The sequence below is a fragment of the Babylonia areolata genome, chromosome 13 (genome assembly GCF_041734735.1).
Source record: "Babylonia areolata isolate BAREFJ2019XMU chromosome 13, ASM4173473v1, whole genome shotgun sequence".
NCBI classification, from domain to species: Eukaryota; Metazoa; Mollusca; class Gastropoda; order Neogastropoda; family Buccinidae; genus Babylonia; species Babylonia areolata.
This window is the reverse complement of record NC_134888.1, coordinates 12,044,114-12,059,574: the sequence shown is the minus strand read 5'-3', so window position 1 is coordinate 12,059,574 and position 15,461 is coordinate 12,044,114. Positions and strand designations below refer to the sequence as shown.

At 40.8% G+C, this 15,461-nt stretch overlaps 1 protein-coding gene across 2 annotated transcripts in view; it reads right to left on the bottom strand.

Annotated features, from left to right (window-relative positions):
• LOC143289059 (flavin-containing monooxygenase 5-like) overlaps positions 1–15,461 on the bottom strand; it is an 89,451-nt gene that overhangs the window by 12,729 nt on the left and 61,261 nt on the right. For both annotated transcript variants that reach the window (XM_076597875.1, XM_076597876.1), the window contains 2 exons: positions 14,763–14,948; positions 13,468–13,601 (listed from right to left, as the gene is read on the bottom strand). In XM_076597875.1, coding sequence (XP_076453990.1) covers positions 13,468–13,601; positions 14,763–14,948 — 320 coding nt within the window. The remainder of the gene's footprint in view (positions 1–13,467; positions 13,602–14,762; positions 14,949–15,461) is intronic.

The window sequence follows — 15,461 nt, the reverse complement described above, 5'->3', positions numbered from 1 at the left end:
ACGTTTTCGTGTAGGCAGTAAAACAAGGGAAATTACTCTGCTGGGGAACTTAGTTTGCTTTAAACTGATCTTTCTCATCTTAAACATTACATTTTGAAATTATACTCAATACATAAAAAGCTTGCATTTAAAAAAAAAGTGCATCACAAGTGAGTCTTGAAGGCCTTGCCTCTCTTGTTTCAAAATGTAATGTTTAAGATGAGAAAGATCAGTTTAAAGCAAATTAACTCCACTAGCATTACATAGTAATTTCCCTTTTTTTTCTATCTGCACGAAAACGTTTGCAAAATAAATAAAGCTTCCATGCTTAGCAAAAGAAGTTCCTGTTTGAGCCAAAAATGATAATAATGACTACTCTAGCTGTTGGGTCAGAATATCAGATCAAAGTGCCAAGTTTAGAGAATACAAAAAATATAAATATAACAGTAAATGCAGTTTGCATATAATTAGGCTTCATTCTTTATTTTTTTGTGCCCATCCCAGAAGCGCAATATTGTTTTAAACAAGATGACTGGAAAGAACTGAATTTTTCCTATTTTTATGCCAAATTTGGTGTCAACTGACAAAGTAGTTGCAGAGAAAATGTCAATGTTAAAGTTTACCACGGACACACAGACAACCGAACACCGGGTTAAAACATAGACTCACTTTGTTTACACAAGTGAGTCAAAAAGCAGGCAACAGCAGTACACTCCTGGACTTCCAGAAGGATGTAATTAGTGCCATGATTTTTGGTGACCAAGACCCAGACACTGCTAAAGATGACTATGCTGTTCATCTGTGTGGACGACACTTCATTGATGTCATCCCACCTACCCCACAGAAGGCCCAGCTACAAAGGAGGTGCAGAGTCTGTTGGAAGAAAGGGCAAAGAAAGGATGCGAGGTTCTGGACTTCCGGTCCAGTCTCCAATGTTGGCAGACCACGATCGTCAGTGCTCCATATACTTTTGCTAAAAAACTGTGAAAGTAATATACCCAAGACATCAGTTCAATGTTCACCAGCACAGTCTGTGAGTAAGGTGCTGTGGTGTGTATCGTGTTTATCCAAAAAACATCTTCTGTGATGGAGAATGCAAAAGGAACTTCATAGGAAAGGAGTTTTTCAGTGCTTGAGCCACCTTGGCGGCGGCAGCGCCGGCCTTGCTAGTAGCCCCAGTTTATGTTACAGCGCGTGCACTGCCGGACTACGAGTCGCTGCCTACAGTCTACGATGTATGTAAAGCTGCGGAAGCGGTTTGTGGGCATGAGACAATCTGTGGTGCTCAGCGTGTACGTGGCCTGTGGTGGATTTATCCGAAAACTAATGAAACCAGAGACAAGCTCTTGTTGGAGGGGTTCTTGTTCAGGGGAGCACGTGTCTCTCTCCTGGACAAAAATCCTTTCGTTATCAGAGACCAGACTGATGAGAAACCAACCACCAAACTGTGGATAAACAATGTACCTCTCAGTGTGGACAACAAAGACATTGAAGCTGCACTGCAGAAGCTAGGAGTGGAGATCAGATCCTCACTTCGTAATGAACTAGTGAGGAACCCTGATGGACGGCTGACATGTTTCGAGACTGGCCGCAGGTTTGTGTTCATCTCTGTGCCGAGCACACCTCTGCGACCAGTCTTAAAACTTGGTGTGTTCACTGCGGCTCTCTACCATAAAGAGCAAAAACAAAACTAGCAAAATGTATTAAGTGTCCACAGGACGGACATCTGGCAGCAAACTGTGAGGGAGAGGTGATGTGCAGGGGATGTTTGCAACAGGGACACAAAATGTGTGACTGCCCCTCTGTTGTGCCCCCTGCTGCCGAGGAGGAGGAAGCAGCAGCAGAGCAGTCTGAAGAAACTGAGCACAAGCAAGTGGGTGAGGAAATGCCCAGTGCTCAGAGCAGCACCACACCAACACACCGTGTGTAGCCGCCAGCGCGCACCACTGAGGCAAAGAAAAATCAGGAAACCAGCCATGCGAAGCCTGCTCACAGCACAGCGAGCAGCGCCGGAAAAAAGAGGGAAAGAAGCGAGTCTCCCCCTACCACAAGTCAGTCTTCCAGAAAACAAAAGGCCCACTGTCCTGACACAGCCAGAACACAATGGGGAGGAAGAGGCGGAAAGCATGTCGTAGGAGGGGGGTAACACTTGACACGTGTTCTCTCCCAACCAGCCTGACCTCTCCATCATGACCTTTGGCTTTGATTAACAGACTTTTGATTAATGATTAACGATTATAATTTCTGCATTAGAAAGTTGAAAAATTGATACCACCTTTTCAAATATGAATAATTATATATGCATTGGCACTCTAAATGTTCGAGGGCTTAGAAAAGGAAAGTAGTATTTGACTTCCTCAGAAAACAAAAGTTAGATATTGCATGTTTGCAGGAAACAGATGATGTATTGTCCCAAATTAATGTGCAGTGGCCTGGAAGTGTATTCTATAGTGCAGGTACTAATAGAAGCAATGGACTTATAATTCTCATTTCCAGCCATAAACAGATTCATGCAGAGAAAATATTGTTAATAAGAATTATACACGACAACAAATCAACTATCATAGCTACTTGCTACGCACCCAATACGACCGTTGACAAAATATCATTCGTTAACCAATTCGGCAACTTGTTACACAAGTAAGACGACGACCACCTGTGGGTTCTGGGTGATTTTAACACAACAATACATACTCTAGATAACATAGCTGGCAAGCCTCACTCACAACGAGAAAAAGAAGCTTTTCTAGAAATGTTATCCTCTTTTGACTTGGAAGATACATAGAGGTCTATCCATCCAGATGCCAAAGAATACACTTGGTCAAGATCTGCTCCTTTCACAACTAGAAGAATTGATTAAATTTTCAGCGACACTACCTCCATAACTCTTTTAAAGAAAACATTGAATTATTTCCTCTCAGACCATAAACTTGTGAAAGCGATGTTTAGTCCAAACAAGTTTCAAAGAGGCCCAGGATACTGGAAATTAACCTTCGCTGGCTATCGTGGGTCGTACACGACCCAGAAGGGTTCAAAAACTCAAATATCTCAGCCAATTCTTAATATTTTTCTATGAAAATTCAGAAATGCTTCCTACACCTAAAAGGCCAACTTTTGCCAAAAAAATAATTAAAAAATTCATTCATTAGTTAATGAGTAATTAAAGGTGGTGTTTTAACTACACACGGACGCTTGTGTGGGTCATGTATGACCCATGCTTTTTAAAGAGGAAAAAACGTGGTCACCCCTTGAAAGCTCGTGCGGGTCATGCACGACTCTTACCTTTTTAATAGTGATTTCAGAAGGTTTAATTTGCAATTAGTGAAGGAAAATAAAGAAGTTTTACTTTCAATAGCCTCACTACCCCACTACTCTCCCACTACCCCCCGCCCCGCCCCGTCCCTTTCATCTGTCTTCAGCTATAACCCCCTTCCATCCCTTCCAACAGCATGTACCTGTGTGACTGAATATCTTTGATTGTGCGTGTATAGGATGCTATGAGTCATATCTCTCTCTCTCTCTGTGTCTCGCTGTGTTATCCATACCTAACTATGATTTCCTTCACCGTGATAGAAATCAGTATGGTGAAACAGGATTAGGGATATACATTCATCAAAGCATTTCCCAGTTTACAAAAAGACGACCTGACCTAGAAACCAACAATGTGGAATGTATGTGGTTACAGGTTAAACCTTCAAAGTCCACCCCTCTCCTTTTAGGCTTTCTGTATAGAAACCCCTCAGCTAGATTCCCTTGGTATGATGACTTTGTACAAATGATGGACAATGTTTATAAACATAAACAAAATGTCATTTTACTAGGAGATTTCAACATTAATCTGTTTAAACCACGACCCGCATGGGAATCAACTACTACTCTCTTTGGTTTGCATCAACTCATTCACAGTGCAACCAGAATCACGAAGACGTCATCCACACTACTCGACCATATTTACACAAATAACAAAGATCTGGTGCACATTATAACAGTGTCCAACAAAAGTATCAGTGACCATTGTCCAGTTATCTGTACATGGTCTTGTAAACTTCCTCAGAAACAAAGCAAGGGCCACACAACGATCCAATACCACTCTTTCAAAAATTTCAATTCTGCTGCATTTTTTCTTGATTTGAGCTTGGCATCCTTCTATTAAGTATTCATGACTGCAGATCCCACTCAAGCATTAACAGTATGGTATGAAATCTTTCTTGCAGTCGTTGACAGACATGCTCCTCTTCGGATGAGGAGAGTAAATCACAAAACACTTCCGAACTGGTTGACGCAAGATCTCATCATAGCTATAGCATTAAGAGATGTTTTAAAACCTGCTGGGATGGAGACCAAATACAGAAAGCAAAGAAATAAAATGTGTGATTTAGTTAAACAAGCAAAGTCAGATCATTTTAAGAACCTTATCAACAACAACAGAGACACAGCAACACTATGGCGTGCTGTTAATGAAATTACAGGTCAGTCTAAAAAGAAAACAAATGCTGTCACAACTATGTGGACAACGGATTCACTCAATGACCATTTTCTAAAAACAGCTCAGTCAACACAGACATCTACAAACTACCTTCCTTCAGAATGTTATATAACCCCCCTGACGTTACAAACATTTTGTCAAGAACGTCTTAAATCTGAACCATTCACTATCCCCCCACTTGCTGTTCATGAAGTTGGATCCTTAATCTCAAATCTAAAGAATAAGAAGGCAATGGGTCCAGACAGTTTAAATGCATCTGTTATCAAACTTGCTTTGCCCTACATAGTGGACTCCCTCACGTACATTTACAATTAATTTTGTGCATTGAACAGAACAACGTTCCTACTGCGCTAAAAACAGCTAAAGTAATCCCACTGCCAAACTCAAAAGATATTACAGATCTCAACAACTTTAGACCAATATCCCTACTATCCGTTGTTTCCAAGCCTCTCGAAAAGCATGTCCTCAAACACCTTATGAAACATATGGAGCAATGCAGCTTCTTTCATCCCCTTCAGTCTGGCTTTCGCCGTTATCACTCCTGTAACACAGACTTAAACCGACTTTGTGACACATGGTTATCTGCAATTAATCATAATAAGATCACTGGAACAGTTTTCCTCGATTTCAAGAAGGCCTTTGATCTTGTGGATCACGAAATACTGATAAACAAATTAAATGAGTATACTCAAAACCAGTCAGCTGTCTCATTCTTCCGATCTTACCTGGAAAACAGAACACAGCGTTTTTACTTAAATGACATGTATTCTTCTGAAGGTCATGTAGATCGTGGCGTACCGCAAGGCTCTATTCTTAGACCTCTACTCTTTTGCATCTACATAAATGACTTGCCGATGCACATATTGCCTGGCAACGTCATCTGCGATCTGTTTGCTGATGAGTTCTCTTCATTGTAGTGACGCCAACATCGATCTTGAACAATCATCGCAACAACAGGGAATAAATGACATCTCAGACTGGTGTTACCAGAATCACATGGAACTTAACCCATATAAGACAAAAAGTATGGCACGGACATCCAGACAAAAACACCAACGTAAGCCTCTCACTATAAAACTTGAGGTAAACAAGAAATCAGTTGAACAAGTTTGTGAGCACTGTGTTCTTGGGGTAATAACTGATAAAGAACAAAACTGGCAAGCTCCTATTAACCAAGTCTGCAAACAGTTAGCTCGCAATCTGTTCTTACTCAATAAACTTAAATATTATGTCAATGCTCCAACCCGAAAATTATTCTTCGGGGCACATTGTCTTTCTCATATCAATTATGCATCTACAGTCTGGAGCAATGAAGTCACAACCAGCTCAAAAAAATTAACTCATTACATAGACTTATTCTACCCGAACACTCACTATCAACAGATGAAAGATTTACAAAACTGGAAATATTACCACTGTACAAGCAATTCAAATACAATAGAATGGTCCTCATGTTCAAAGTACACAACCACATGTCACCACCGTACCTCAGTGAATTTGTTCAAAGGGCAACAGAGCATTACAATTCAGATAATTATATTCTGCCTCGTGTGCGCATTGACTTGTACAAATCTAGCTTTGCATTTTTTGGACCATCTGTTTGGAACTCTCTTCCTACGTTCGTCAAGACAGGCGATTCATTATCGTCCTTCAAATCAATGGTACGAAAACTTCTGCTCCACAAACATTAGCCCCCAAACCAAATATAACTGGCCTAAAAACATCATGCCCTTTTTGTGAAATGTATGTGTTGTCTATTCCTTTACATACACTAATGTGTTTCATCTTATTTTCAACCTTTTGTGATTTTCATGTATTACATGCACGCTATTGATTGGATGTTACTGCCTGACACATCAGCATCAGATTTCTCATCACTATTGTATATGTACAGTGATATAACTAGGTTTCTCTGCTCTGTTTATATATTTTTCATTTCAGTTGTGCCTCTTTCCTGTATTCTGTGTGGTGATTAATTTGACAGTCTTAATAACTCCTTTACTTCTTGATTTTTTTCTTTTCTTTTTTCAATATCTGCTGTTGTATGATTTGTAATGTACTACAATATGATTTGATACCTAATTATGTTTAGGTATGCATATACATACATATATGTATGTACATGTACACATATGCATGCATGTGTGTATATGTGCAACTGAATATGTATATGCATAAGGGTGTGTGTGTGTGTTTGGAGATGAGTGTGTGCATATGTGTGTGGGTGGGTGGGTGTGAGTGTGTGACTGTGTTCCCTTCATTATATTTTTATAATGATGATGATGGTGCGTTGATTAGTATTATAATTAGTAGTAGTAGTAGTAGTATTTACCATTGCTATTATTGTTGTGTCTTATCGTTACTGTTTTTGTTGTCACAAGAACAGATTGGAAGACTAGGCAATCCTAAAATCTTTATCCTTGAGTAATAAAGTTTTTGAATCTTGAATCTGTCTGTCTGTCTGTCTGTCTCTCTGTCTCACTCTCTCTCTATCTCTCTGTGTGTGCATAAGTAGGGTTTGTATGTATGTGCATGTGGTGTTACGCGTTTGTGTGTGTGATCAGTTGTGTGTGTGTGTGTGTGTGTGTGTGTGTGTGTGTGTGTGTGAGTGTGTGTGTGTGTGTATGTGCATGTGTGCGAATGCGTGAGCATGTGTTTCTTCCGAGTGTATGTGTTTGTGTGAGTGTGTGTGCGTGTGCGAGCGCATGTGTGTGTAATCAGTTATTACGATATGTTTTCCTTTTCTATATTTTGTTATAAGGTATGGGTTGTGCATGACCCACACAAGCTTTGGAGGAATATACAAGTTTTTGTCTCTTTAAAGGTATGGGTCATGGACGACCCACATAAGCTTCCATGTGTAGTCAAAAGCGACAGTAGTATGGGTCATGGACGACCCACATAAGCTTCCATGTGTAGTCAAAAGCGACAGCCAGCGAAGGTTAATGCAAACTTGGTTTCCATTAAAGCTTTTGATTTTCCCCTGCATTTGAATCATCCTACTTCTTCTCTTTATCAGTCAAAATGCCACTTCTGATTTGACTAATGTGATCAAAACTTGCATTTTTCCCCCTTCAGTATCTCAAAAAATAGTACTTCAATAATTAAATTCACATGACAGAATCTATATTTGGTTTACCTGAGCAAAACCTGAACTACCAGCCGCCGTGGCGAAGTGGTTAGCATCGCGGACTGACGACTGGGAGGACGCGGGTTCGAATCCCAGCGGAGGTGGGTTTTTCGGCCCGTGGCCGGCTCCTACCCAGAGTTGAGTGTGCTGCGGGCTTAAATGGGGAGACTGGGACCACACAGTCGAGTGTCATCCACTTCAAGGATGCGTCTTTGGGTGTGTTGCTCTAATTACCTGACCAACACTGCAAGTGTCTGTATCTCTCGGGCCTGGTTAACGCCGGGATATCATTATGACAGAAAGCGTAGAGTACAGCCTTGTCACGCAGTCCCAAACCAAAATGGACCTCCATAGCAACATCGTCATCATCATCGTCATCCTCCTCCTCCTTCATCGTCATCAATATAAATCAAAATAGTCTCAAAGTATGTGGCCTTTCATGTCCTGCTCTCATGGTGACCTCAGTTTCGATGCCCCTCCACTTCCGTGCTTGGGGTGAGTCCTGTCAATGTCGTCAGTGTCGGCGGATTCATGGGGGGCCGTTGTTTGAGGGACGTGGTGGCGGTCTCCACTCTGGGAGAGACGCTCACTCAGTCTGGCTCCACGACTAAGCCATGATTGTCATTAGTAGGGGGTTTAGTAGGTGGTGTCCTTAGTAGGTTAAAACAGAACAGGCACCACTGAACACCACCGAAGTGACTCAGCAGCAGTACAGGGTCTCCTCTGGTGTGTGGCCTCCGGGCGACCTAACATCAATGGTTCCCTGTGAACTGCCGACGCTGGAATTGCGACGGACGAACCCAGGTGTAGCCGTGTATAGGGGAATCTAAATGAGCGGTGTGGGAGTAATGCCACTGAAACAGCGCAGATGATGGGGCAGCAAAAAAAACAACAAAAAAAACCTGAACTACATTGAGCTCTGTGACATGACTCCTACGAATCTGGCAATGAAACCATTGATCTAAAAACAGATCTAGTTGGATCAGTGGGATGAAACTCAAAAACATACGGGGTCCTAACTTTTCCATTAACCCCTAGGCTGCCTGCATGACGAGATAACTCGTCATGGCAAGCATGTATGCTTCGCTGCTACAATGACGAGATAACTCGTCATCGATATATTCTGACTTTTCCTTGGGTTGCATTCACTTCGTTGACAAGAATAGTGGTAGCTTTAGCCTGGGGAATCTCTCTAGATTCTATTCATAGCTAGAAACCCCATCTACGTCATGAAGCAGTCCTTTATTCGAACGTTTTGGTTGGGTCACTGTCCTAGTGTTTGCCTGACTTCTCTCCTCGCTCGCTCAACAAAATGTCGGACTGACGCTGTGCTCAAGACATGCGATCGTGACGAACTAAATCAACCAAGATTTCTTTCTTTAACTGATGCTCAGAAAGAATTGAAGCGTAAATTCGAAGGAGAAGATAGTGATGAACATTTATAGGACGATCTGATAGAAAATAAAGGGAGCAATCAAGAGAGTGGCCAAGATGCGACTGTCAGTGAGTAATGTCAGCTGTACAGATGTTAGCGGACGACAGAAGAAGACCGAATTAGCAGCAGAGCGATATTCTTGGCACGCAACCAATGCGGTCTGATGAGAACTGAATCAAGTGACCGTGTGAGAGGGGTGAAGGGGAGGGGGGGTGGAGACTGAGGGGGCGTGGCCTCACATCCATCTTATCACTTGAAGAAGTCACAATATATTGTGTATCTATCTCTTTAAAAAATATATATATTGTGGTTGTTCTAGTATGATTTTGTGTTTGCAGATATCCATTTGTCCAGAAAATATGATGTTTTTGTGCAAATTACCTGACTAATGTTTGTAATGAACAAGTTGAAAATGTGACAAAAAACAAAACACTGATTTCAAAACAACAGCATGTCACTAAAAATATATAAAATGGGAAAACAGCATGTGTTTTGTATTCTTTGTTCATTTACCTTTCAGAAAATATATACTTTTATGGGTCTTTCTCCAATAACAAAGAGCACAGAATTTTTTGAAAATTTATACCCGTTTTTTGTGAAAAAACCCTGGCAAATAGATTTCAATTAAATTTTATTTTCCTGGCAGCGAAAGGGTTAAACAGACGTTGCTTTTTTATTCCATGTTGGAAACCCCCCCAGAAAAACATGTAAAAGGGTGATCATATTTTAACATTAATGGTGTACATTATCCCTGATTGTCTTGAATCAAGCATATGTTGTTTCATATAATCATATCAAAAGCTGTCATTTATCAAGATTTATCATTCATATTTGCTGGCTTGTTAGTTCACAGTTTTTCCTGAGCTTGTAAATATCTTGGATATTTACACAGATGCAAAAGATATGTGTTATAGTCACTTTAATAACACTATCATCGAAACTGCAGGATCTGACATGCAGAAAATAAGCATGTTCCCCATATATTATGACACTGGCATTCAGAAAATAACATTAACCGCCAACTGGAAAAAAACAACTGAGGTAGTCTGTGTACTAAAAAGATCATGTATGACTGTGAAAATCTATTAGTTGCAATTCTACATGGGTTCCAAAATACCAATATTATGTCAGATTTGCTAAAATTGCCCTTTAAAAAAAAAAAAAAAATCATCAAAACTCAGCATCTCAAAAACCATTTGAGATATAGCTTTGAAATTTGGTGTAGTGTGTTACTTTATTGCACTCTTTCAGGCATACAAATATAAGGCTTCTGCTATGAAACTGAAAATTTGGCCTGACCTACCAACTCAATGCATCAATGGCAGTGCTGTAAATGGCAAGATCTATGATTATATCTCTACATTATATAAGGCAAGATCTATGATAATGTCTCTACATTCTCTGGGGCAATATCTATGATTGAATCTCCATGTTCTCTGAGGCAAGATCTATGATTATATCTCTACATTCTCTGAGGCAAGATCTATGATTGTCTCTATATTCTCTGTGGCGAGATCTATGATTATGTCTCTACATTTTCTGAGGCAAGATCTATGATTATGTCTCTGCATTATCTAGGACAAAATCTTTACCATACTTTACCACCTAAAAGGCACAACAGCTCATAAAGCGCACCCCATAAATCTAAAGAAAAAATATTTTGAACTCATTTAAGGTGCACACACCCGATTAGCAGCATAATGCCATATAGTAAAAGTCCTCCATTTTGGCTCTGCTAACAGCATATGTTGTTTTCTTCGGAAAACTGGATCAGAATCCAACATGTTTTCATCTGATTGTTGACTCAGCTCTGTTACTCCAATCGTCTGCTCTGTTATCTGTTGCTATTTTTAAACACTTTTCATATATATATATAACTGTACAGCCTTCAGTCAAATGTACACTGTTGAAAATCCCCAGTTCATTTTGTTCAATCAGAAACCTGCTTTCAGTCCTGTCCACCAATTTGCTTTGCCTTCTGCTTTCGAATAACGATCAGTTCACTTCTGATTTCTCTACTTTCGCACCATAAATTTATCCCCAACACAGACACTGCTCTTTTTTCATGGCATAAGGGAAAACTTCAATCACATTCTGTTGGATTTTGGAGTAACATATGATTTGGTTTCAATTTGATATGATAGTGAACTTGTCTCATTGAAGACTGAAGTGTTGCTGTTCTGTGTGATCATAAGCATTTATTGTGATCAACGATGTTGTCATGTATTGAGTTTATTGCAACAGGTGGCATTAAGTGGCAGTAAGAATTCAGTTTTCAGACAGAGTGCATACAGTACAGGATATGTGAGTAAAAAAGTAACCCCTTGTAGGCCTGACAGTATGGTAATTATATCTCTACATTCTCTGAGGCCAGATTTTACATCATGTCTCTACATTTTCTGAGGCAAGACCAAAGATTATGTCTCTACATTCTCTGAGGCAAGACCAATGATTATGTCTGTACATTCTCTGGGGCAAGATATAAGATTACGTCTCTACATTTCCTGGGGCAAGATCTATGATTGTCTCAACAGTCACTGATGCAAGATATAAGATTAAGTCTCTACATTCTCTGAGGCAAGATCTATGATTATGTCTCTACATTCTCTGATTTAAGACATAAGATTATGTCTCTACATTCTCTGATTCAAGACATAAGATTATGTCTCTACATTCTCTGATTCAAGACATAAGATTATGTCTCTACATTCTCTGAGGCAAGACAAGATTATGCCTCTACATTCTCTGAGGCAAGACATAAGATTATGTCTCTACATTCTCTGAGGCAAGACAAGATTATGCTTCCACATTCTCTGAGGCAAGACATAAGATTATGTCTCTACATTCTCTGAGGCAAGACAAGATTATGCCTCTACATTCTCTGGGGCATGACATAAGATTATGTCTCTACATTCTCTGAGGCAAGATATAAGATTATGTCTCTACATTCTCTAGGGCAAAGACTATGATTATGACTCTACATTCTCTAGGACAAGGTCTATGATTATGTCTCTACATTCTCTATGATTATGACTCTACATTCTCTAGGGCAAGATCTATGATTGTCTCAACAGTCAATGAGGTAAGACATAGGATTATGTCTCTACATTATCTGAGGCAGAGCAAGGGGGAGTATCCATTCAAGAGCTGAGATGAACTGCAGATTCTTGACTGCATTTGCAATTTCAAACAGAGATAATGCAGTCCATTTTGGAGTGGAACAGTCCCTTTGGCTTATTGCTACTTTGCTATGAACCAGAGTTGTCTGTATTGAAGCTGATGCTGTAGTAACTGGGTGATGTGTGCACTGTCAATGGACTTTCTTCTGGTGATGATGGGGTCTAGCTGATGCCACTGTTCAAGCTTGTGATGCATCCATGACACTATGTGTTGTGGTTTGGGGGAGTACGAGGCTGTGCTACAGAGACTGTGGCTGCAGCATAACTCCAGAGGTCTGTCCAATTTTGTTGCTTCTTGTTCCACCTGGACCAAGGCATGTTGGCCAAGAGTCATGGTCAGCACCCTAACATCAAACACCAATTATGTAGAGATCTTCTGATAAGCGCATTGGATTACACTGCTGGTCAGGTATCTGCTTGGCAGATGTAGTGTAGTGTATATGGATTTGACCGAATGTAGTGACGCCTCCTTGAGCTACTGACACTGATACTGATACTACTTCTGACAAGGTGAAAGGTGAAGATCCTCTCAATGCTGTTCACTGGGGTGTGATCACCACAGGTGGTGAGATCCTCTCAATGTTCACTGGGGTGTGATCACCACAGGCGGTGAGTCCCTCTCAATGTTCACTGGGGTGTGATCACCACAGGTGGTGAGATCCTCTCAACGTTCACTGGGGTGTGATCACCACAGGTGGTGAGATCCTCTCAACGTTCACTGGGGTGTGATCACCACAGGTGGTGAGTCCCTCTCAACGTTCACTGGGGTGTGATCACCACAGGCGGTGAGTTCCTCTCAACGTTCACTGGGGTGTGATCACCACAGGTGGTGAGATCCTCTCAATGTTCACTGGGGTGTGATCACCACAGGTGGTGAGATCCTCTCAATGTTCACTGGGGTGTGATCACCACAGGTGGTGAGATCCTCTCAATGTTCACTGGGGTGTGATCACCACAGGTGGTGAGTCCCTCTCAATGTTCACTGGGGTGTGATCACCACAGGTGGTGAGATCCTCTCAACGTTCACTGGGGTGTGATCACCACAGGTGGTGAGATCCTCTCAACGTTCACTGGGGTGTGATCACCACAGGTGGTGAGTCCCTCTCAATGTTCACTGGGGTGTGATCACCAGAGGTGGTGAGTTCCTCTCAGCAAAACACACACCCTGTGCATGCTTGTCCTCAGTTTTCTTCAAATCATTATGGATGCATTATTTTAACTGTCATTATCAGCAAACTATCCCTGTATGAATACCTACCTCCAAGCCAGAGCAGGGTGCTTAAGAAGTTCAGGTTTGGCCCCAAAGAAGGCAGCAATCTGGTCATTGTAGATAATGGGATCTCGCTGAATGGTGTGGCGTGCTGATGTGTACCAGCGCTCATTGCAATCCATCTGTCATGAACAGCTGCATCTGCATTACTTTGTTTCTTTCCTGAACAGCTGCATCTGCATTACTTTGTTTCTTTCCTTTATGTCTGGTTTTCCATTGTTGTTTTTACACTACTATCTTCTGTGGTGACAAGCTGAAATATAAGAATAATGATTCACTGATAATGTGACTTCTATAACACCCCTTCAGAATATCTGCTCCTTTTGATTCACACACACACACACACACACACACACACACACACACACACACACTCACAGACACACACACATGCATGCATGCATGCATACACAAACAGAGCCTCCGCACACACAAATAAAGATGTTCTGTGATGTCAAATAACATTTTTTTGCAAAATCAAATGCAAATTACAAATCAGGGAGAACAGATTTGAATGATGCAGAGAAAGTCTGCCTCTAAGACTCAGGCAGTGTTCCAGACAGCAGAAGCTGAAGTGAAATAAGGAACTGGAAACAGTGTAGTATCAGATGAAGACGGATGGTGTGGGGAGCATAAATGCCAAGAAGCTTCAGAAAGATAAAATGGACTTCAATTTTTGCATCATTCATCACAGAAAAGCAGTGGGTGGAAACATTGTGATCAGTTCTTTTGGAGACAAAATGGTTAAAAAACAAACAACAGCAATCAAAAATAGCAAACTAGTCAAATATATTACCATTTCCCTTGCAAAATCTTGACAGTCTAAAGAGATGCATTGACTGGCCTGTCTCTTTGTTCATTATCCTTTCAGATCAATTTACCTAAATGCAGTCAATATCCTTGAAGTTCAACGCACAAAATGAAGATGCATGTAACTCACACACCAATCCTTCACTCATATTATGGTGTAAGAACAATGTATTATTGACAATGCATCATGATTATTAAATCGGAAATATATATATATATATTTAAAACTGCACCCATCCATTTCATCCAATTTGACCTCAATGAAATGAGATCAGCAGTCATGAACAGACATAAAATCTATTTGCCTGACAAAGGTGGTCATTCCAAATAATATCATGCATTAAAGTTCCACCCCCCCCCCCACTCCCACCCCCTTCCTCTTAGTAGTTTCAAGTTGATGCCAATATTTAGTTTTTCCATGTATGCATGTACACACACACAATCTACATGACATAAAATGACTTTCATTATACCTTCTCTTGACGAATGTCCTGTTCCATCTCATGTTTGGGAGGTAGATGCACACTGCCTGTACACACCTGGCCAAACCACCTGGCCTGTACCTCTGACATGGTCAGTACTCCTCCAGAGGCAGGTTGGACAAAGCCAATGAAGGCCAGGCTTGAGCCAATGCTTGGAGAAAACACATTCTTGTACAGCTGTAGAACAGACAGACACAGCTTTGAAGAATTTTGAAACCAAGGTTTTAGTATTATTGATGAATTTCAACAGATAAAAGATATGATGGGGGAAAATAGCTGAAAAATGGACTGCTTTTATAATCTTCAGACAAAGAGAGTACATGGTATCATCATTCACAGTTTAGAATCTGTGTTAGCCAAACCATTTGGATGCTCATGAAATGTGAGTGTGCACTTTGAGAATGATACAGACATCTTGCTTCATCTTCTCTGTGTGTGTGTGTGTGTGTGTGTTTTATCTTCAGTTTAATGTCTATTCACTATAAGTGTTTTTAGACGGTGTGTGTGTGTGTGTGTGTGTGTGTGTGTGTGTGTGGATGAGAGGTTGCAAGTGCATGTGTGTGTGTGCATGTGCATTGGGGCACATGCGGCTATGTCTTTGTGCTTATATTTTGTATTTTTAAATGCTCGCAAGGAAATTTTCCCCATCTTATGAGGGCATAATAATGTCTGAATATAGACAAGTAATGG